At 37.7% G+C, this 25,447-nt stretch overlaps 1 protein-coding gene across 2 annotated transcripts in view; it reads right to left on the reverse strand.

The window, feature by feature from the left end:
* LOC134529379 (tyrosine-protein phosphatase 99A-like) overlaps positions 1 to 25,447 on the reverse strand; it is a 242,332-nt gene that overhangs the window by 53,611 nt on the left and 163,274 nt on the right. For both annotated transcript variants that reach the window (XM_063363375.1, XM_063363376.1), the window contains 3 exons: positions 18,863 to 19,077; positions 12,377 to 12,502; positions 10,382 to 10,548 (listed from right to left, as the gene is read on the reverse strand). In XM_063363375.1, coding sequence (XP_063219445.1) covers positions 10,382 to 10,548; positions 12,377 to 12,502; positions 18,863 to 19,077 — 508 coding nt within the window. The remainder of the gene's footprint in view (positions 1 to 10,381; positions 10,549 to 12,376; positions 12,503 to 18,862; positions 19,078 to 25,447) is intronic.

Here is a 25,447-nt window from a genome sequence, read left to right on the forward strand (position 1 = left end):
TTTTCCAAAACAAATGTTTTTGCGCCAAACACTTTCAAGTTACTCAAGTCCGGCACTTCTTTGTTCCAAGCTTCAAATGGAGAATGACTGTCTAGACTAGATGTTGGGCACCTGTTTCTCAAATAATTTGAAGTAGATACTGCTTCAGCCCAAAATCCATGACCTAATCCAGAACTTATCAAAAGACATCGTGCCATTTCAACTAATGTTCTATTTTTTCGTTCTGCCATTCCATTTTGTTGTGGTGTATAAGGAACTGTCAGACGTCGACGAATACCATTTTTCTTTAAGAAATCATCAAATTCCTTATTGCAATATTCTTTACCGTTGTCTGACATCAAACATTTTATTTTACGACCAGTTTGTGTTTCAACACAAACTTTGTATTCCTTAAAAACTCGAAAAACATTACTTTTATTTCTAATGAATCGAACTTCACACCAACGAGTGCTATCGTCAATGAATGTCACGAAATACCTAGCGTGTCCTAATGACTCTGTTCTTGATGGTCCCCAGACGTCGGTATGTATTAATTCCAATATGTTTGTACATTTTTCAGATTTCTTGGGAAATGGCAAGGCGGTCATTTTTCCTCGTAAACATACCTCACATGTTCCCAACTGCTTTTCTCCATTTAGCTTTATTCCAACAGCTAATCCTTTTCGCGGAATCTTTAACAAGTCTTCTTCATTCAAATGACCAAGACGATGATGCCATAACTTCAAACTAGCAGAATTATCATTTGCAACATTTGTTTGTTCTCTACTACCGCAAACATAGTATAGATTTCCAACTCTTTGTGCTAACAGTTTTATCTTACCATCTTTCCCGAAAACTGTTGCACCAGTTTTGTGAAAAGTGACTGTATTTTCGTGATCAGTGATTCTCGCAACAGATAACAAATTTGTTCTCAATTCTTTTACTAACAGTGTATCATTTAGTTTTACCGACCTGTTTACTTTCCCATCCGTAGTAGTAACTTGCGCAGTTCCTTTTGCAACAATTTCAGTCTCCGCACTGCTAGCTAACAAAACTTTTCCATTTGTTGATGACATATTTAGAAACGCTGCTTCATTACAACACATGTGAGACGTGCAACCACTATCCAGACACCATCGATCATCGCTTGATGTAATCTTCGTATGTAAAGATTCCTCGGTAATTTTCTCTTTGATTTTGAACACATCTTCAACTTGAGATTCAACTTTTGACAAAAATTCTTGACCATCATCACTTAGTTTTCTGGGACAATCAATTGCCTTATGTCCTATTTTATTACATTTAAAACAGTTGTATTTGAAAGGCCTATTAAAATCACTATTGTATCTGCGTGGACTTCCTCGATATTGCTTGAAACTTTTCTGATTTTTCCTTACCCACATAACCTCAGAATCGTCTGTATCTCGTTGATTTTTAGCTTCATACCTTTCGATAATTTTTTCTCGAAGAACATCCGGTTTTGGCAATTCGTTTTGAGACTCCATTGCACATCTAAACATTTCAAAACTTGGTGGTAGTGCGTTTAGAAGTAACGTTGATTGTAAATCATTGTGCATCTGAATGCCCATAGCTGACAGTTTTGCAATTATATCGAAAAACTCCATCAGTTGTGTGTGGAAATCATCATTTTCCCTTATTTTGTACGAAGTTACGCGTTTTAATAAACTTGCCCTTTTTACTGGTCCTGTGGAAGCATATTCTGACTTTAACTTATCCCAAACTTGTTTTGAAGTTTTTAAACCTTTTACCATACGTAATAAACTGGGATCTATTGCAATTATTAGATCTGATTTTGCTTTAGCATCATCATCCTCCCACTTTTCAAGGTCTTGTAGTGAAGCGTCCTTACCTTCAACTGGTTCTGGTCTTGGCTTTCTTCCATTTACGTATACCCATGTTCCATTTTTAACCATCACAGCTTCAATTTGAATTGCCCAAGTATCGTAGTTCTCCTTTGTGAGAGGTTTAATCGAACTCGACGAAAACATCTTAAAAAACTTATTAAGTCTGATCAAATTTTCACGAAGCACAACTTTTACATTCAGTGGATCAACAATTTATATTTTAAGCACTCTGGGCCCATAACCTGATAACTTTTCGTAATTAATCACAATTTTATTTTATACTTACACACATACATGTTCTTGTTATTTCCATAGACAAAACGATAACAGTTTCTTTCTATCAACACAAAATAAAAACCGTCAATTAATATAAACAAACATAAACGGAAAATCGATACAATGGATGGCGCTAAATTTGAATTCATTTTAACAAAAATAAAAAATAAGCATACATTTATTTTCAAAATTAGCATTCATAACGAAACTATTGAAAACTTAATATTTACATTCTAAGAAAACAATTTTTTTAATGTCTTTCTAGATCAAAACCACAAAAATAATAATGTTATTTCTTATTTTACTTGAAAAATTGGTAGAGCAATATGCTAGGAAACAATATGTCACAGGTTTAAGTCTAAGAATAATATACAAATCAATTTGATTACTTGAGGTGCCTATATTTTTAAATTATGTAGGATATATATTACTTGGCTGCATCACAGACATGGCAACATTACAAACCATGCTGATCACGAAATCTAGTCTAGAAAACATTTACTAGAAAATCACTACATGGTTTAAGTGTAACATTTGAGAGAACGCCAAGTACCTGTAGTACTGCTGTGGTTTACTTTATACTCCTGCTAAAGTAAAATACAAGAGAGAACCACCTTTGGTGTTTTACATTTATTAGCCAAACATAACCCGTTCATCTGAGGAATGAGAAAATCTGCTGAAAAAACTGAACATGTTATAAGAGTACCGGAAGTGTTGGTAAGTCTTAAGTGACAGACATAAATAAAAATAATTAAATTATACATGCGAATGTGTCTTGACAAACTTCAAAGTACGAATATAAGGTGAGTGAGGTCACTTAAAGACTATAACAATGCTTGTTTTTTTCTGAGTCTGAAACAATACATTGTGACCCTCCACTCTGGGTTAAGGTTAATTCTAACTTATCGTTGATAGCAAACAAGGCCTGGATGCATGTGCTAACATGTGTAACGGAAACACAGCAGTGTGCAAAACACCCAGTGTCAGAGTGGGGTGAGTGACAAATAAATTTAGCTTAGCTTCTGCAAGCATTAGCTGAGAGTTATCATGAATCATAACACTAACTGGTGTGCCCTATTATGCTGTTTTAAGAGAAAATAAGTACAGCAGACTCATTATATAAGATTAAATCATCATGAACAGAAAGATTGCCATGAGTTGGCGATAAAATAAAACTTGACATAACACAGCAGTTATGAAATGAAATTTACAAAGAGCTGGTCCATTATATTAAATTAAGCGGTCGGTTGGCCGCAGTGACATTACATCTTTATTTTTATAATATTATCTTAACCGAATACTTAGGTGCTCATAGATGCTAGAATATACTATTACTTAATCCCTAGTTTTTCTTATAAAATTGTATGCCGCAAATTTGAAATAATTGGCACAAATTTATTTTTCACCTATATTCCCTAGTATAAACTTTGTTAGCCCAATGTTCATCCTGATTTTTCTTTAACTAGAGTCCTGCTATGTTTTCCCAGCTCTACAACCCAGAGCCAGGTGTGATTTTGCCAGGCAAGTATAAGACATAATTTTTCTTCCCACCTCAGGCCATGAACACGACAAATAACAGTGTCTGGCTTTGTGACTGAAAGTGCTTTGCTCAGCATCCTCCCAGGGTAGCCCTCTTCCCAGAGCTCAGCTTAGGTTAGCAGCTCCAGTCATACCCCATTCTAATGTTTCAGGGCTGTTCGGCACATATAGGCACCTGCCCTAAGATATTTCTCACGAGCTAGCAGATTACCCCCCCCACCCAAGTCCATCTTTTCCCCGAACTACACTGAGGGCACTGACCAAGGTCTTTAACCCAGCCTTCTTGCATGCCGGAATCAAGGATGATCTCGATGGCCGGCGAAAGGCCTGCCTTGGCGAAGATGCCAACTACTTTACTTTAGTTCGGCGCTGTAGCGAGACCTCTACCGGCTGCCATCACACCTCTCTCTATTCCCCTTTTAGCCCAACAGAGGGTGATCCCGTTGGTCCCATTAGGGCCAGGCTTACGCTAGTCCCTCTTGAGGGACTTTAGTGAACTAACCCCAAGTCTGTTTCGCCCGTGCCCCAATGGAGCACGCTGCCGTTTGGAGCACGAGTGACCTCTGATACCCCTTAAGTTAGGCTACCGACCACTTTTGTTATTTTTTTCTTTTGGTCGGTGGAGCGAGCTCTTCGCACGTGACCTCCAGCCAATCAGAAGCCAGTTCCCCCACTTCCTGGGTCTCTGGGCCCCTAACACAAGTTTTTAACTAAATGAAATTTTATGGATTGATTGATTTGTCCTATCGTCACCATGGTCGCATCTCTCTGGTGCTTCTCGCCCGCAACTCCATTTGGAAGAAGTCTTGCTGCGACTAACTTGCATGTGATCCCAGAGAGTCCGGGAATATTCCCTAAGTTTTTTTTTATTTTTCTAGATTGCTAGTCGCTTTAGTTCGGACTACTATGTAATCTCGTAGCGTGGCTACCACGAGTGCTAGTGATCCTTGTGAGGGAGAATGGTAAGTTGAAAATTCTACAAACTTTTGCCTATAGTTGGCTCCCTACTTAAATTTTGGCCTGACTTATCGATTCCTGTTGCTTGAAAACCTAATTTCTATTCTTGATCACTGGATCCCTTTTTTTGGGTTCCATTGGGGTTTAATTGATGTTGCAAAGAGTTCAGGTTTTTCTCAGACTCAAACTCATCACGAAATTCAACTAAATTTACACCCTTCCCTCTGGAATGGACATGAATTCGACGTATCTCTCCCACGTCTAGTCACTGCCAGTGGACAGTCAACGATCAGATATTGTAAAATCAGAATATATATAGTCCCGCACTGGTTGGGCTAACAAATGTTTAACCGTAAAGTATGCTAGTTAAATTATTTATGTTAGATTTTGTGAAAGCTTGATTATGTAAAAGGAAAATGTTAGAATTATATTCCAAGTAAAATTAATAATCTAATTGTAATTGATAAGTTTTGATGGCCGGGGCCCCAATTAACTTTGATCTGTGTATTCTTGTAAATCTTAAAACTATCAAAAGAAAATAATAAAAACCATATTAACAATAAAAAGGGTAAGCATTAAGCAAACCTCTTTGTTTTTTTAATTTTATTTCTTCAAATACGATTGATTTTCTACTTCCTATTGTGAAAAGTAAGTTTCCTTTTTTGATGTTTCTCCCTTATGTACCTCTGAGATTTTGCCCACTTAAAGCAATTCCAGCACTTTTATAACAAAATTAATATAAAGCTTTCTTTAACTACACAAGGGCAGTAACAACTGTGTTGTGAAGGACGACCAAGCTGGCAGGTGACACTGCGTTGTGAAGGACGACCAAGCTGGCAGGTGACACCCAGATGACGGGCTCTCCGAAAGCTCCTACATCAATGGATGCGTCAGACTGACTGTCTCTCCAAGGGAATGAGATAGGGAGGGAGAAGGGGGTTATAGTTGGACCCGCACTACGCAAAGAGACACACCAAGCGTACTGAGTCCAGATGAGAAAGAAAAGAGAAAGAAGCCAAAAACAAAAGGAAGAGGAAAAAAAAAAAAACATGGCATATCACATACCATTTAATTGGTAGCACAGAAAATGAGAATAAGTTAGCATGGCAGAGGTAGACTTGCAGGACCGTGGACCGCGGACCTGCGGAGTGGCATTGTTAAATCGCTACGAGACAGAAAAGCAAACCAGACAGGGAATAGTATTCCCATGCGAAAGTAACTAAATATTGCCACCGGCAGTGATCAGTCTCTATCTCGGCATAACAACAAATTCTGAGTCGCGCAGCGAGTGTCAGTGACTAGCTTGTTCGCGCCATGGAAGTTAACAGCAGCGAGCCAGCTGGTGCTCGTATAGTTAAGGTGCATTCCATGGAGCGGAAAGGGGGAAGGGGAAAGGGGTGGAGCTATGCTGAGGAGATGGGAGGAGATAATAGCTTCTGATTATTCCTAGGTCCTTAGGTAGTAGGGACCCACAAAAAAAACCAGACCAGGGCTGGACCGTACCGCCCAATGGTTCTCAAGACTGCCGGCAGATGGCGAGCACGGGTACTAAGACTAATTAATGACCGGCCAATAGTTGATGGTTCTGGCTGCAAACACCACCTGGCAGGAATGGGATGAACTATATCAATCTTAGTACTACAGACCACCGACAGGTCACGCATGAAAGGCGCTAGTAGTGCACTTTGGGGAGTGGCTTTATTCCACCTACAGGAGAACTGGATTTATTGACAGTTAACGGATCAATGGTCCGGACATCTGGTTTTGGGAACACCAGCAAAAAACCGGGCTGGGAAGAGGGTGCAGGAGGAAAACCTGTTGTAGTGGGAACTTGACGAACCTAGTAGCCTTTTCGATGTGCTCTGGCGATGGCGAAAAGGACCTCCAGGTCTGACCAAAGTTCACTAGTTCAGATCACATCTTAGGAGGCTCGTGCTACAGTAGGGGCGGACGGAAGTTGTAACTCCAAGGAGTCTCCCCTGGAGTCACGGTGAGGGAAAGGAATTACATCCATGCAGTGATCAGGAGCAAAGAAAAAATTATGAGCCTTGCTGTCTTAACATGGGATTGCTGGTTCCTTAGCGTGCAGCGCTGGGAATACCGACACACACTGGTCAGGGAAAGTTTGAGTGAGAAGGTACAGTAAAAAAAAAAATTTGTTCGATAAATTGAGAAATACAACACTGGTGTTGACCCTCAGCTGTTCTTTGTCTGTTTACTATGGGATGATGTGAGGCAGCAAACATTTAACCCCCCCCCCCCCCCCCCAACAAAAAAAACCTATTACCATACTTCCTAACAAAGGTAAGGTAAAGGAGAAGATTGCTATTTTTTATATCCTTGTTTTCCTTTCCTTCATTGTATTGATTTTTTTACCCATCCCTACACCACGGAGAGAAAAGATGTGGTTGTCAGTTCCGTCTATAAAAACTAGCATGCACTTTATCGCAAGGCTGGAGGAATATAAAAGGTGCTCTTATAAGTTATAAGTACCACAGCGATGGCTGCAGTTTTGTCACAGTATATTCAATTGAAAGTATGGAAAATCTCATTTAAAAAACAATAATTATTAGGTGTAATTGTACTGCAAATTAATTATTTTCTTGGCACCATTTTATGTTTTTATTTATTTGTACTTTTGATCAATGTTCAAGGGCTTACATTTATATATATTTTCTTTTACAAAATAGAGCCCATATTATTTAATCATTAGGCACCGCCCGCTGCTAGCACTACTGTGCTACGTTGCTGGTAGCACCACGTTAGCAACGTTTTGGATTTGCCCCACCTGCCATCAAGTTCGGCGTCAAGCGCCCGGCGCAGGTTCTGCGTCTTTCGTTAAATCCGGGCTCCCATTCCTGTCGTGCCAGACACACACTGCAGTGCTGCGCTTCCAGTCTGCATAAGCATGGTACTCATCCTATGCTCACCTTACATCTTCTTACTACAACGTCGGTATCATTTCCCTCATCTCCTCTCGCTAGTCTTGCCCGCCATCTTGTCGACTGCCCCCATTTTTTTTTACTGACAGGACTTAGCAACCACTACCCTTGTTGTGGATCCCGTGTGACGAATGTAGGACTCTTCTCAAACTAAATTAAGGCCTCTGGTAGTCCATGTTTAGGCCACCAGGAAGCACCACCTCTCGGCATCTCCACTAACTCTACTCAAACCCTCCCCCCTCCTAAAGGGTTTTATTTATTGAAAGCTGTGTTGCACCGCTCTCCAGCGCAATGCCCTCTCTGTCGGCCAAAGTTGAAACAAATAAGTTTCACCCCCTTCCTAGCTCTGAGACCGTCTTTAACTATGCGACCCATCACCTACTTCCAGGAGTCTCTCAGTAACCTCACGGAAGATCAGATCCAAGTTTCTTGCTTGCAGTTTTTGCTGCGTCGGAAGTCTCTTTGAAGAGAGCAATGGATGTAGTCCCGAGAGAAAAAGGGAACTAATTTCTCTTTTTATTTTATTTCATATCAAGATGTAGTGTTTCAGATTAATTTTCTGTGATGGTGTCTTTCACCTTGTTGCTATGATACAGGGCTTTCTCTGCCTACCAGAGATGTAGCTTCTGGATTTTCCCCACAGCGGTAAATGTAACTTTAATCTCAATGCTAAACTCTAAATTTCTAGCTCCTGTCTATTCATTAATTTCCTTATTTTCTTCCACTGCTCGGTTTGATTTTTGGCAGTGGGGTTTTCCCAGTACAGCCTCTTTTCACATCAACTTTCTCCTCTTCTGGGCTGCCTTTCTCGTGTCTCCTTCACGGACTCCTTCAATGCACGTCTTCTCTACAGGCCGCGGTTTCCCTTTTCACTGCTTTGAGGCCCCCACTGAAGACACCCTCGCATCGGCTGGCGCACAACAGCTAAGTCCCAAAGGAATGTGATTTCTGTATAACCTTAAAGAACATTTTCAAATCATTTTGAACTCTCTTACTTACAAAAATTATAGTCTAAGGGCATTAAGCAAGTAATTCGTCAAATGCATTTTAAAACTAAATATTTACTGTAACTGGCCAGATTTGATTGTTAATAAGTACTAAAATAAATTAACTTTTTAATGAAATTAACTTAAACAATTTACCTAACTACAATGATATTATGATCCCTCAAAGTAACTTGCAACACAAAAAATGTTTCAGAACCTAACTTATTGAAAGGTAACAGACAAACCGTCAAATAAAGGGTTGCTATTTACTATTAAATCTTTTCTCCTCCTAGTTTTACGATCTTCAAGTTGCTGACCTGATTAACAGTCAGTAGCTGTAAATTTTACTTTGTTTCATCACTTCCATCTCCGAGGTGTTATACATAATTCATAGTTTTATTTGTGGATTATAACAGCACATATTTCCTGCAATTTTATAAAAATGATATAATCACACACACACACACAAATATTTATATATATATATGGAAATAGTGGAACAAACACCTGTCAAGATAGACACGTTAATTGTGTGGCAGTTCACGGGACATTTACAAAGAAGTGAGGGAGGGTAAAGCGTCAATACTGCCATATGGCCTCACACACATGCACACATACTCTGGCTCCCCTTCCCTCTATGGTTGGTTTATTTTTTAATTTTCCTCTCCTCTCCCAGCAGCGCAGCAGACACAGCACTTGACGGCTCCGCAACACATTGGGCGGCAGACATGGCACATGTACAATAACTGCGCTGTTCATGGAACTGAAATCTTTTATTAAACAATGTTATCTTACTTGTGAAGTTATATTTATTAAAAACCAACATAGTTTATTTATTCATGCACATATTCAACCACACAGTACAATATTACTTTTTTAAACCAAAAATTTGCATGTGGGTTGCAGTACACTATTTTACATTAAAAAATGGCATACAATATGCAATCTGTATACGAGTAAATATGGTAGCTAACTTATGAAAAATCATCACTAAAAGTTTCAGACTTCAGTGCAGTGGACATCATTAGTTATCTAAATAAGGTGGTGTTATAGAGTAACAGAAAGGTTCACAGAAGCATCTACTTGTCTACTGGTTGGCACTGAAAATTGTTTCCTTTTATATTAAACATTCTCGTCAGTAACCAGGAACTTATAATTTTAAAAGTTATTGTAGTTTAGCATTTTGAAATAGCTTGATGAGAAAATTTCAAGTGGAATACATCATGCACTCTAGGTTATCTTGAAACTATGATTTTTTACTCCTCAGATAATCCTAGATGGTTTATGTTTGGCATTATAATGAAGTGTAAACAATTTAATTTATTTTTTCCTTCTTTTCAGTCAGGCCCTATGTTTGCTTGGACAGTGTGTGGAAATTTTACTGGAACATTTGCTTTACTAGGCAATCTTTCTAACACCTTGAGATACCCCTAGAAATAAACAAATAACACTAAAAAATCGTATTACATCATTAAAGAATCTTAAAAATTATAAATATTTCTCTACAAGTTGACCTTTGACTTTTCTATACTTTTAATTTTGTCTTGATATTTTGTGGGTTCGTCCAATGTCTGGAACAGCTATATAATAAATACACAACAAAATTTTTTTTGTCTAAGACACAATAATAAGTTTCCTAAAACAAAATTTATACATATGGCAATAAACTAGTTCAACAGGAGAGTGAGGTGCATTATATACAACATGAAACAAATGAGGCTTCAAATTTCATACACAATTATTACTTTTTATTAATGATTCCTAGAAATCACAAACTTGAAGTTCTTGCAAACCATCTTCACCACAGCTGAAAATAAAATAGAAAGATAAAATGTACCTGCAATGAACTATGATGGGTCCTGCACCCACAGGATTGGCAGCAGATGACTTCTTTACAAAACTTAGGACGGGCAATGGATGATCTGGTGTTCCATGATCTGGCCAATTTGTGTAATGATACTGGTGCACAAAACGTTCAGCTACATTACTTTTTTTCTTTTTTACCTGCAATCATAATTTTTATGTTGGAAATGTGTTTAACAATCAAACATACGCTGTCTACTGTAGTAAGAAATACAATTTAAAGACTTATGCAAAAAATGTATTATATAAAAAATGATATTGCCCCCACATAAAATCTATAACAACTGTGGTCCAAGAAAGTAATACCAATTACAATATTTGTGTACTTAATAAAATCCACCCAATGAATAAAAAATCCACACAGTAACAAACTCAAATGATTTGAGTCATACTAGGGTGTTGGGACTGAACCCTTAATACTTGCCACATGTGTGTGACACATTAGTGAACATATTCACTAAGAACCTCTCCCAATTTTTTCCTACATGTGAGGCAGCATTTTTTTGCTAAGTATTAATCAAGGTGAAATGTATATATCCCAGGCAAAAAACTAGTGAACCATATATTCACAAAAAAAAAGTGTAACACCTTACTTTGTAAAAATTACAATAAACAGTAGAAGTTGTCAGGTCTTCATTGACAATAAGCACAGAACAGAAATATTTTCTATGACTTTTGGGTATCAGTACCCACACCTTCCCTTGACTTTACTTGACTAAACTTATTTTATAGCTTCCTTGTTTTCCCAATTTGTTGACTTCTTGTCATGCTACTTTTAATTACCCAGATGAAAGAGCAAGATGGCACAAGCGTAAGAGCTACATGACTCGGTGTAAAAATTGCACAGGACTCAATTCTGGAGGACTTAAATTGGAATATTGACTAGGCCATCCTGATTACAGTTTTCTGTTGTTTCCAGGCAAATTCTGCCATGGTAAAATAGGCATCAGCCGATTCCTTCTTCATACTAGTGATGTGTTGTGCACTTCCATATTTAATGACTTTATTATTGCCAACAAGATGTGAAAAAATAAATTATTAATAAGTAAAAAAAAAAAAAAAAAACACCTGTAATCTATTTGTACGATGATGCGTCATAGTGTTGAGCCAACATGGTTTACATAGATATTAAGTTTTGATACTGTGCAAATCACATAGACATTAATAATAATTAGCATTGAGTCAACTGTAAGATTTAGACTGTTTCCAACATCATGACTGTAGTGTAGTTTGTTGTTATTTAAATAGAATAACTTTGTTCTTTATGTTCCCTGCATAATTCATTTTTAGGAAATAACGAAAGAGTTTCCAAGCCTTTGATTTGCATGAAAAATTTTTAGTTTTGCATGTGCAATTTAATGTTGCAGAAGATGAGTTTAGACTAAAAAGGTAAAGTCAAAGGTTGTTCAAAGAGCTCAACATTTATTCTCCATTTTACCAGCTTAGTCCTATTTCAGAATACAATTCCACAAGAGAAAGTTCTTTGAGTAACTTCTGCCTGGGACAGTCCTTTAAGAATATTTCATGACAGTTGCAGTTTATAATGACTTAGTCCAATATTATATGAACTTAATTATTTTATGGACACGTTTCTTTTGGGAATCACAACAGCTAAGTCCAGGAAATCTAAATAAAAATTCCTTCAACTATGTTTCATGACTTAATTAACAAATAATTTTTATTTTCAGCTAAATCATTTAGTTACCTGACAAACTGGCTATCTATTTGAATTTTTTTTTAATATGTACTATAAAACTAACCTTTATATTTACATTACCATTACAGTAAAAAGTGTTTAATATCAAATTCCTTTTAACTAATATGTGTATTGAGACTGAACTTCAAAATCTCCCAGGAGTTTTTAAAAAGTAGGAAAAACCACGCAGATGAGAAACAATAAACCATTAAAATTGCAACAATACAAGTTTAGTCAGTCAATGAAATCACAGTATGAGAAGCACAAACTCACCCTGAGATGCCGAATTTGTAGCTTCCTCACAGTATATGTAGCCATAACGTCTTCTTTAACTAGCCTCACTTGAACTACACCATATGTTTCCACGCCTTCCTTTGGCCAGTACATGTCACATTTTCTCTGATGAAACAAAAAAAAAAAAAAAAAAAGTCAATATATTTTTTTACAATATGAATTTTGCTCTTTGAGAAATTACTAAAAAAAAAACCTAATTAAATAATTATAATGCTACAACTATCCTAACACAAAATTAATAATTTCCACCTAGCTGACAAACATTTAGATATCTGAAACTATGTGAATTATTATTTAATGTTAAAAATGCAATAGTGATTGTTACATCACATGATTAAAGCTGTGGGATTATAATGCCTTTCATGCTTGCGAACAAGTTTCTTTTAAAACAAGACATTATATAACTCAGCATGCATGAAATTCTAATCGTAACATACACACACTGTTGGAATAGGTGTAGCATAACGAACATCGGACATCAACAGAGTTCCCGACTTCCAAGCATTCTGCAATAAATGAACATGGACAAGAAATGCAGGAAAAAGGATGTATTAGCAGTAGAGGGTAAACTACAAACACACATTCGGGACTGCCTGACACTAGGCAACAAAAGTGAAAGCACACAAATACGCGCACACACGCATACAAACAAGTCATGATAGGCTGAAAATAAAATACAGTACCTCGATACATTGGGATGCAAGCTTAGGCTGTTTTTTAACATTCTCCTATATGACAGCATGAATGGGAAAAAGAAAGAGAAATAACACCTATCAGTGTAAGTCATTGCTAAGTTCTTTCACTGCTAACAATATGTGTCATTTAATAATTAAAATAACATATTCAAAAGCACACCTAATTCTTAGCTCTGAAAAGCCACAAAAGTCATAAATTTACATCTTCCAATAATTCTAACAAAATACCACTACAACATAAATGGTTATTAAATTGACAGACAGAGAAATAATAATCTGTGGTGGGGGGAGTGGAAAAAATGGAAGTAGGAGGAAATAAAAACAAGATTCAATAGAAGCCTGCTATAAAATTGTTTGGTAAACCATTGATTCAGATATTTTGCATGTGAGATTGTGGCTCCTGACAGAAAAATAGGAACACAAATTATAAGCGAAACGCTTTTAGCGCAGGTAGTTGAAGTGCAAGGATTCCATACTGTTAAAGTGCTTTATCTCCTTCAAAGATCTGATTGGCAGAGAGAGGCCAGGATATCCATTTTCTGCTTGGGTGGGAGCAAGGAGTAACAGAAGTGTCCGTTTACATGAGCCAATAAGCAGTTGATGGTAATTCATTTCAAACCTGGTTCTTTTTCCGAGTCGCAAAATAGTGAAGCTGTAGGTGATAACATTGGCGTCGTGCCAGGTGCTCCCGTGGCTCGCACAGGTCGTTATGCCACCTCGGTGCCTCACCGGTCGGCGTTTGTGGTCGGTGGTAAGTGTCTCGAACGGGTGTAGGTCGATTGTCATGCAGAGCGGAGATCGACTCAAGCCCCAACGGGACCTGCCAGTACGCGCCAGTTGGCCTTCACCCCTCGGCGCGAGCAGTCGTGTGAGACTCGCGGAGTTCGGCGATTGGCGTTCGTGTGCGGACCGGACAGTCGTGTGCATACCGAGAACGTGACAAGTTAGTCGTGTGTGTGGTCCAACCACTCCTGCCTGCCACGTGGCGACGTCACGACCACCGAGAGACGGAGTCTCGTGCTGTGAACTAGCCCACAGCAACCACCCCTGTTAAAGGTTAGTTGGCGCCCTCAGACACCACCCAACCACGCATCAACATCGGCAGGACGACAAAATGAAGAAAAAAAGGATACTAGACATAAATATGTTAAATAGTGCAGTATCCCTGAAGAAACAATAAATTAGAAGGTGGATTAAAAAACACCTGTACACTGTGAAGTATGTACTTAGATATACTGTAGTTTACAATGTAGGTCTAAGAAAGATTGTATATTATCTACCAGAAACACGTCATAGTGTGTCAAGCTTGTGAGTACAAATGCTAAATGTTTATGCACTATGTTTCAAAAAGAAAATCTTCACTAGGCAAGCACTGCTTACAAATGAGTTTGCATGCTAAGAGGTTCCTTTCTACTGTTGAATCAATATAACAGTTATGTTTGAAAATTTCTGGCAGCGTGCCTAGTCCACCCAAACAAAAAGATAATGCAGATAGAAGTGTTAGCAAAGCCATATTAATATAAGTTTTTTTATTGCCCAGATGAAAATATAAGGCAGACAGGAAATGTTGGCCAAGCCATGTAAACAGAAGGGTTTTCTGAGCCAGTGGCCTGATATTTTTATCATGTATAATTTCACTGGGAAACAGGTATAATAATTTCACTCAAAAATTGTAACCATGAAAAGTTAATACAGGCTTTATACACGTACCAAAATTTAGAATCATCTACTTCTGACAAACTACTGGTATTTATTACCAATTTTACAGCTCTACATCACTTTGTCTGGCCACTTGGTCTAGTGGTTAGCATGTCTGGCTGGTGGGCCAAGGGGCTCAGGTTTGATTCCCGGCCAGGAAGGAGATTTTTCAAACCTTCTACCTGGGTGCAGGACTGGGTGTTTGTGACGTCCCTTTCACCTTCATCCCGTGGAAGGCAATGGCAAACCCTCGTAGAATCATCATGTCTTGGCAAGCATAGGGACATCACGGCTGTCATCACAGTGGCATTGCCTGTGCTCAAGGCACCCACTAATTGGTAAAATGACTCTTCATCACATCACTTTAACTCCACCAACAGGTATTATGGGTACGTTCATCTTTTACCATGACTGTGTTAACTTTAGGGACACACCAATCACACCTGCTTTCCTTTGTTGTTCTTTCTATTTATTTAAAAACACAAATGGAGCAAATTCGACAAAATATTTTTAAACACCTGCTATTCCCAGTGCTAGAAAAGAGAAACATACTATGTTTCCTGCTGCTGGAAGAAGTAGGTGTATGCCCATCATTGTTGCTGCCAAACACTAAAAACATTTCCATTGTTCTAATTTTTTTTGGCAAGAGACAAAATTCTACCCGCAGTATACCAAACAATGTTATATTAGGAATATACTGTACTTGTATTTGATGGTATTGTCACCATCTGTAAGGGTTGGAAAAAAAAAGGCCAATAGCAATTACTCAGTCTTTTTCAAGAAGGAAGGGAGAATTTTCTTATATATCAACTCTTTTTATCAATACGATTTAATAAAACCATTACTAAAAAATAAATATACCTACTATATAATAACTAATATGACTAGGCCATAACCCTCTTATAGTTTCTATAATTTGTTGGGACTGCCATGCGCACATTGGTGTGTGTTCTAAGGGCAGGTAAAGTATTAAAAAAAGTTGGGAATAGTGTCAGTACTGAATGTGTTTCACTGATTGGGCATTGGGGGCACACGACCTGCAACATTGGTGGCCTGCCAGGTAGATGAAGAAGACATATAACTGGGACAGCAGCAAGAGTGGTCATGTCAGCAATGATCGAGTGGCAGGGCAGCCGGTTGAATGTATCAAGGCAGTCGATGGCTAAGGAGAACACCAGTGACAAGCAATTACAAGTGAAGTCGACAAGCGGACCTAGCTAAGATTAAGTGCTGAACTCATGGGGGTGGGTCACGAGAACCAGTCAAGCAAGCAATAAAGAAATGAGTACAGACATAATAATTAGTAGGAACCAGTTAACAATGGGGGTAAAGAAGTTCAAAATGATCCCGTATATTTTAAATGGTTAGATTGCTATGCAGGTGCAGAAATCAAATGCTTTTGATTACTGTAAGATTGTCTTACATAAATGAGTATGGGAATGTTAAATAATGTAGTAACTCTAATAACACATAATAATGATAATATAGTGATTGGGGTGGAAGAGATTTTAAGAAAAGTTTAAGGCATATTAAATGCACAGCCGTCCTACCAATTTTTATTTATGATAAACCAGGAAACTACCTTGCCCATATTTTTACTGTAGGTGAAATACTGCGTGTCTGGCAGGTTTTGTGGCAGTAAATTATTATTTGGTACCTCATGTTAGAGATGCAGTGGACTGAACAGAGAAACCATACTGCATGGTTTGCCCCACTATGTATGAGGAACTGGAACACTGATTCACAGACCTTGTTCACCAAAAATCTCTCATTTATAAACATGTGCCCAGAGTCACCACCCCTACACAAGTGTACTTTAAACAGAGACAATTTTGAGATGGTTGACCAAAAAAATCTTAACTCTAATTCAACTAAAAAAAAACAATATGTACCAAACAAGAAACCATTCTGTCCAAATAAAATAATTCTTGATTTTCAAAATGAGTTTAGTCACTAAATATTTATTCTTTAAAGTGAATAGGACTCAGAACAGTTCACTCTTAACCTTAAGCAACAAACATGATTTTTAGCTTTATAAACAGTTATTTTTAACGTATTTCTTATCTTTAGCCAAATCTTATCATTAAGTTCTTAGAAATATCTGGCCTATTTAAATAATATTCTAGCAAACTGCACTTTGTATTATACATTTTTTTGTGATATACACACTGAGCCCCTTTTTATATCAATTATGTTATATTACCTAAATTCACATAAAATTATATTTATTCCATAAACCTGCATTACTCAAATAATAATGGGCATAAGCCTCACTCTATATTATGCTTCTCCTAATAAAAGGGGAGACCCAAAAATAAACTGGACTCAAGAGCATGCTGCCATTTGTAGATGTAGTAGAGAGTTCTCCCACTAGATGGGGTTAGTAGATACCTTTACTAAACAGCTGTCCGAACGGCGTCAGTTTGTAGGCGAAAGTTTGAACGTAGTATTGCTTTTCTCTTACTGCTCTCTTGTTCAGCCAGCGAAGTCATTATGGCATATTTAAAAGAACAAAAAGTGTGTTTGATATTTTGTTTCCTGCTTGGCAGTTAAGCTTACCAAATGCTTCAACAGGCTTTCAAGGAAGATACCATGAGCCGCACAAAAGTTTTCGAGTGGTTTGGGCGCTTTAAACATTGTGAGATGAATTTGGAAGACGATACTCGTTCTGGGTGCCCTTCAACATCTCAAAATGATGAAAACATTGGAAAAACTCTGCCAAAAAATCAACGAGGATCGTCGTTTCAAGATTGACGAAATTTCAGAAGGGACAGGAGTGAGTTGAAGCTTGTGCCAGCGGATTTTGACTGAGGATTCGCAAATGAACATGATGCCGCTAAATTTGTTCCTTGCCTTCTCAAACAGAATAAAAAAAAACATTTGATTGAATTTGAGTCAGAACATGAAAAAAGAGATTCAAAGTGATACAAACTTTTTTATCAGTCCTTACAGGTGATGAGAGTTGGTGTTATGGATATGACCCAGAAACCAAGCAAGTGTCAAGCCAGTGGAAAACTCTCAACTCCTCCAGACTAAAAAAAGCAAGACAAGTGAGGTTGAATGTTAAGATGATGATCAGTGACGTTTTAGATGTTTGTGGAATCACAAGAAGAATTTGTACATCAAGAATTTGTTTCCCCTGGCAAGACTGTAAACCACACTTATTTGGAAGTTTTAAGACGTTTGCACAGAATTTTGGCGATCAGGTGACTGGTTCCTTCATCACAACGCCTCATTACACATGGCCTTACAAGTGAACCGCTATTTGGGCTCTCACGGGTGGTCTGTCATTCCCCTCCTCCATATTTGCCAGACTTAGCCGTGCGACTTTTTACTGTTTCCTAGTATGAAGAAAATCTAAAAGGAAAGGTTTTGATGATGTAGAGTCAGTAAAAATAGCTTTGCAAAGGGCACTGGAGGATATCAAAGTTAAAGAGTTCCATAGGTGCTTCAAACAGTGGTGAAAAATACTTGACAAGTGCATCACATCTAATGGAGAGTACTTTGATGGTGATTGAAAGAATTTTGTAAAAAAGGTAATACATTTTTAAGACAAAAATCTAGTTAATTTTTTTGGGTTCCCCTCGTATATAATTATAATCAAAGTTGAAATAAGATGATGTAAAAATTTATCAGATCGGGTTTTGGAGAACTGAGTAACCATGGAATATGTCAAGCAGGCAGATTATGTCAGTCTATACAACAATGAGAAATGTAATAATAATTACTGTACTGCATCTAATAACTCCATAACAGTAAACGTGGGTATCACATTTTATTTTCACAGCAAACATCAAACTCACAATCTTCTACTGCTGTATACTTGCTAGTAACATTGCATAGCTGTGATGAATTTGTAGCAGCTAAACAATAACCATTTCTGGTTGCCCCAAGACCAAGACAAACCAAATAAGAAACAAAGAAACCACTTTAAGTTATGTAATAAAATATTTCAAATTTAATTATCTACTACATATAAAACTGTATGCTACAAAATATAAATTTGGTTCGCTACAACATTATTCCACATAGCAGCTTACAACACTAAACTAGAAAGATGATGCATACATACCCTTCCTCGCTCCACTAGATTGGTGATCATGACGATTATTGCCACACGCTGCTCCCACACCATCCTCCAAAAGCAATCAAAGGTGGCTGGCAAGGGACCTTGAGTGCCTATATACGCGTGGGAGCACTGGAAGCCATCAATGTAGTTGGCATTGACATAGTTCAGTGACTTTTTCTGACCAGGAACAGGCAGCAACTGCACTCTGCTGTGATCATCTATGGTAAAAAATAATAGTTTAAACATCGTAGCTAATATAAAGACCAATATTCATAATAACTAAAATTTAATTTCCATAAAAACTAAAAATAACTAAAACTAATCAGGTTCCGTCTTCAGCTCAGTTACCAAAGTATTCTTCAGCAAGCTATAAAAATGCATACAATATTGAATTTGATAGTTGATGTTCATGAATAATTTGATATTCAATTTATTTCAAATTCAATACAGGTTTTAATTATACATTACTGGTAGATATAACATGTGGGGCTCATTCACAAAAAAATTTATATGAAAAAACTGTGTAATATGAGAAAAACAATATCAGAGAACCTATCTTGTTAAAATTTAAAAGGTAAGGAAAAACCAGACCAGGTAACAATAATTTAAAACCATTTGCAAGCAGTTTTAACAAAAACTAATGAGACCACAGTGCACTTTGACAGTTGGTACAAACAACACTTGAAATTTTGTAATTAAGTCCCGTGGTTCCACATGGACTCACGGTACGAAGCCGTAGGACTACATCCTCAGAACAAAACCACAATCACTCTAGTCTTATTTTGGGCGATTACTGACTGTGGCCAAAAATTTTTGTTTCAAAGTTCCAAACACAAAAAAAAAGGTTGATTATATATGGTAGCGCCCGGACCACAGTCGCAAAATGCTCTCTTTAACTCCATAACTTTATAATTAGTGAGCCACTGCCCAACACAGGGTCTATCGGTACCTTGTCCAGACAATGACTGACGAAACACAGCACATCACAAAACACTAAGTAAAGTTCAGTTAGCAGGTGATTTCCCCGAAATACTGCATTATGAATGGATACAACATTCATTCTTACAACTATTATTTAATGATTCCCCTCTTAGAGGGCTTCCCCTCGCTCGGTCATATGTCTCTGTCCATCTCCCACACCTTCTAATTTCACACAGAATTCAGGGATTCCCATGAGATATTCCCACACAACCTGTACATGTATGTCCGTCCAATGATGATGCAACTTACAAAACTATTGCGTCAGTCAACAGCCTGGCCTCGCACAAAGAACTGGCAATGCTACAAAAATGACAATGGAAAATTACGTTATCGCACATTTTACGAACAAAGACAAATAAACAATACTGAAGAAGTATATGGAAACATCTAAAAACTCATAGTTGGCCAAACTATGTAAAAATCAAGTTCTACAACTTTTTCATAATTGAATGAACTATCAGAAACATTAAAAAAAAGGAATGAAACAATAATAATTCTGATTATAAAACAATTGATAAACACATAAATGCTTCTTAGAAATAACAACAAGCTTTTACTTAAATTATATAAAAGAGAACTAACCTTAGCATTTACTACAAAATAAACTGATAAATTGTAAATTATAGTATTTATCAAGTGGCAAGGGCAGTAACCTTAGTTGCTACAATCTCATAAACAATAAAGTGTTACACAGTGATAAGGTTTTACACCACACCAACCTTTGTCACAGTGTTGCAAATACTCCTATGTAGCAGACTACATTAAAAAAATGATATACAATAAAGATGATATGCAGTTATGATGATATACAATGTTGTGACTGATACTAACAATAATAATAATAATAATAATAATAATAATAATAATAATAATAAAATCATCACTAAGCAAGAGGAGGATGATAAATCATAAACTAACAACTCAATTGTGCCAATCATGTGCATTATAGGCACCCTTTTTTTAATTTTAAAATAATTGAGTTTTTTTATTTTTTTTTACTTAAATTCTTTGCTGCCTGCCATTTTATTCAGCCCAGTGTACGGCCGGGCCAGTTCTTTTTTTTCAGCATATTTTTTTTCTCTCCCCCCCCCCCCCCCCACACCATCCGGTTCACAGCTTCACCAATGCTACGTTGCGACTTGGAGTGCTAATTGAAGCGCCCCGTTCCCATAACCCCCGCTTGCTGTCATGTACTAAGTCTTGTTACACGAAGCCATTTCGTGACCAAACTTGCAGGGCAAGCAGACATTCAGCCCCTAGTGACTTCCCCGAAGTCTTGCAATCAGCAAGCTTGGACAACCAGCCTGGGCAAATTCTCGGTGCGGCAGACACGTCGCGGTGTTTCTTCGCCTCGGTTCTCACAAACCTTGCAGAATTTCCCCCGCTCTCACCAGTCCCCTCGTCCAGAATCCAGGCCGGGTCAGTCACCGGTCATAACCTCCCCCCCTCCTCTCTGGTCCATGGAGGTCATAACCCACAGCCACTTTCACACTCTCGTCCGTACACCCTGCTGGCGACGAGAGGAATTAAGATGCGCCGGACTGCTAAAAGATGTATCCGCGATCTATCTAGCGGAAGCGAGAGTTACTAACCCCTCCCTACCATCCTGGCTGTCCACCTGAGGGCAGCACTGTCGCACCCATAAGAACTATGTTCAAGCTGAATCGACCCTTGACCTGACCGCTCGCCGGGCGAGTTAAGTTCCCCACTTCTCCGTCCAGAGCGCGCTGGCTAAGGATGCCAACTTCGAGTGTCTATGGCGACGAGCGCCGATGAATACGGACGGCTCCCCCCCACCCTCTTTCAAGGGAGACTTGGCGACTCTCCTGACTTACGCGAGAATTAGAAGATCGCCGATCAATCAATTGGAATGTAGTCTACTACAGTTAAGGCCTCAAGTGCAGAGTTACTATTTTTAGCTTTTAGACTGCCCTAAGTAGTCGCAAGTTAAATTTATTTTTCTTCTTCCAACTTTCTTCGTAACCATCATGGTTTCCAAAGCCAACCGTGTGCTACCGCGTCGGTCTACGAGGCGGCAGCCAGGCAGCTGAATTCTCCCCATAGTGGTGAGTTTTTTTATGTTTTTACCCCATTTCCACCAATCCCGGTGGCAAATTCCGCCACCCTACCTAACGCCTGCATCGGAGGTAATTCGTACTGAATGGCTTTTGTTGCAGTGAGGGTTCGAGAACACCCCTGGAACCCAGTTCGTACTAGAACATCCCACATCAAGATTTTGGCCCAGCAGTTTCACAACACACGGTGAAACGCCTTCGTCATTTTACTACCTCTCTCTTCTTGTCGTCTGCGGCTCAATATGCTTGACCGCCAACATATATCAAGTCTACCTAACACCCGTGCCAGTTTATAGACGTTTTTATTATTTTATTTTTATTGTTTTATTTATATTTCTGAACTGTAAATTTATAATTCCAAGTGCTACCCAATGCAGTGAAACAATTTTGTGTAATTATATGTTAACCTTCATAAGTAACCCTGTTGAGGCCCGGGCCGACTGTCAATTGTTTTTCACCTTTTTTAATAATGTTGTCTTAAATTTGTAATATGCAAACCATATAAAAATTATGAAAGCATGGTGAACACAAAATAGAAAATTAATTTTTAATCAGAATAAATTGAATAGCTCGCCAACCAAACCTCGACTTCTCATTTATAAGCCTTACGATCCTCTCCGCCATCTATAAGGCCACAGAGGCGGTAATAAATTCTTGTTCACCCTCCTTAGTGCCCCTCTGAAGTATTGTTGACATATATTTTTATTATAAGTTTATTTTTCCAGTACGTTTCCAAATTTTTGTATCTTAGAAGTTTCTCTAAGAAATTACTTAATAGTAATTAGTGCACTAAGGAGGGGCCTAACAACTGGTAGCAGAGAACGTGGTTTGGTTATAAGCTATAATTAAAAATAAATAATTTATATACCTACATATATATAAATAAATTAAAGTATTTTTTTTGTAACCTAAATTTTTATGTACTATTTAATTGTTAGTCGTCAGCTGGCACCAAACCTGATTCACCAAACGTGGTTTAAATTAAAATTTCTCTCCCCTTATTTTATGTCGCGCGCAAGGCATTGAACCGACGTAACCCCTCTTGCTCCCACAAGGTCACGCGTGACCCCGCGCGACGCCACGCCAGCCGACGAACGCGCCTTATCTTTCGCTACACAAGCGCAATCCTCTTGCCCCCTCACACCCTTTACCCCTTGCCTGTTTGAGTGCCGACCGACCTTGCGTCAGGTCATTAGTCCTTCTAATCTTGTAACGCCGTCGCGTCGTTAGACCAACAATTTTCTAGTATATATTTCCCTGAGCCGTTCCTTTTAAGTAAAATTGTTTCTAGTGTTGGTTGATCACTCGGAACTTCTCAAGCAAAATTATATACTCAATGATTTTGGGCACATAATCAAAAAAATATGTCGCTCAACCAGAATTTTCATTATTCCAAAACTAACAAATTATGTTAAATCACTATAACTTTACCAAAAACAACACACTAATTTTCATTTTAACTAAAATTACAATTTTTTCAGAAGGTGTAGCAATCCATATTACAATAGAACAAAACTGTATGGTAAAAGCATTCTACATTTTGTCACTAGATAAAAATCAAAACAGTAAATTGAAACAAACTGCTCTTAAAAGACATGACCATTTTACATGTTTTTCCCTCACAATAATACAACTAATGGGATCAAAACTTTTTTTTTAAATATGAAAACCCCAAGTCATCTTTTCAAGCTACTATACACTACACCTGGAATGCAGCAACACAGATGGTAACATAGCAATAAAATACAGGAATACTCTTTAACAGTTCTTACACAAACCAGTGCCCTTGTCTGACAGCTAGTGAGTAAAATAGTGCACAAAAGAATTTACCACATGTTCCAGTTAGAAAACCCTGTGTCATCTGAATGCAGGAACGAGTAAAGTTAAAAAAAAATGTTGACTCAACCGCTGAGCCTAAAGATAGCTGAAAATACTAAACAAGCTGTGCGGAACTAAGGCTGAAACAAAACCGTTCCTAGTTGAATTGTAAATCAACTATGGTGGAAAAATATTTACTGCCACTTAACACACAAAAAACTATATATCTAATTTCATGAATGACATGAAACTTTTAATCCCTAATCTGAATTTAAAGAAGTCCAAATCACTCAAAAACTACAGTGAAAAGTCAACCTCTAGTTATAATACCACAGCTTTGGTATAGTGATAATAACTAAAGGACTTCAGAACAAAAATTTTGTATACAAAGTGATTATGATACTTAGCATTACGATTTTTTCTGGCTTGCATCAGTTGAGAATAATTAATAACCCTATCCATATAATTGCAATATGGTCTATACTGTGTGCGTGTGCAGGCAACACTAGTCCTAAAGTATCTATGATGATTCTAAACACCAGGTAAAAACCAAGAGTTCCGATTCCACATCTATAATAAGGCAAGGAAACATATGTGAATTGTGGTTTAACATGAATGTTAAAAGAGGTGTGTGTCATAAAAAAAAAACACACACATTGAATGTTTTATATTAACATAAACTGATTACGATGAAACAAATTTATAAAAGTTTAATCTTTGGATAAATCTACAAAAAAAATATTTTAATGGGTTTTATCAATGCATTTAAAAAAATACATTGGATACCATGGTAAAGTATAAAAATATGGTAATATGGCCAATATCATAGCTTTGGTGACTAAACAAATAATTATGTGTAAAATTGGGGGTAAATGTGGCCATGGTGTAACACTCTTAGATACAACAGTTCTTGAGAAAAACTTGAAAGATAAATTAAGCTGTCCTTTATGGAATTATTTATTTATTTACAGTTGAACCCAGTTCCAAATTTTTCAAGGAGTTCGGGGGAAATGTTACATCCAGGAAAACTTTACACACAGGAATTTTTTCATAGCCTATTTTGATGGAAATATTTTGTCTCAGATATAATATACAACATTCAAAGTTAATTAAAAATTAGTTTTAACATAGATGATTGACATGGAGTGACTGGAGTGCATTAGGCAAGATGATACATCGATGGTCTACCATTGCTTTCCACAGTTGGAGGTGAAGGGGCAAAACAACATCCAGTCCTGAACCCAGGACATTTGGAACACCAGCCAGAATCTCTAGGTACCGACTTAAAAGGTTACACTTAACATTTTAACATTACAAATCTCTCTCTCTCTCTCACTCTCTCTCTCTCTCTCTCTCTCTCTCTCTCACACACACACACAATGTGCACACACGCACCCATGCACATTACCACCACCTTACCACTGCTTACAAATATTTGTGAAAAAAAGTCATAAATTTGGTTTGCTTTTTTTTTTCCTGCTATGCAACAGAGTACCTGGGCAGGGACATCAAGTCCCAAAAGTTGTAATGATTGTGAGAGTTTGACTGGCTTAGTTGGCACTACAGTCTCTTCTGCCTATGTTCAGCATCGTTGTATCATCATTCCTTTCCTCATAGGAAGCACTAATTTGATTTACAATTTAAGTTTTACTTAAGCCGACAGAATAATGGACCACAATGTAGCTCTTCTTTATATGAACATTCAAAGTTGAGT

Source organism: Bacillus rossius, chromosome 2 (assembly GCF_032445375.1).
Source record: "Bacillus rossius redtenbacheri isolate Brsri chromosome 2, Brsri_v3, whole genome shotgun sequence".
NCBI lineage: Eukaryota > Metazoa > Arthropoda > Insecta > Phasmatodea > Bacillidae > Bacillus > Bacillus rossius.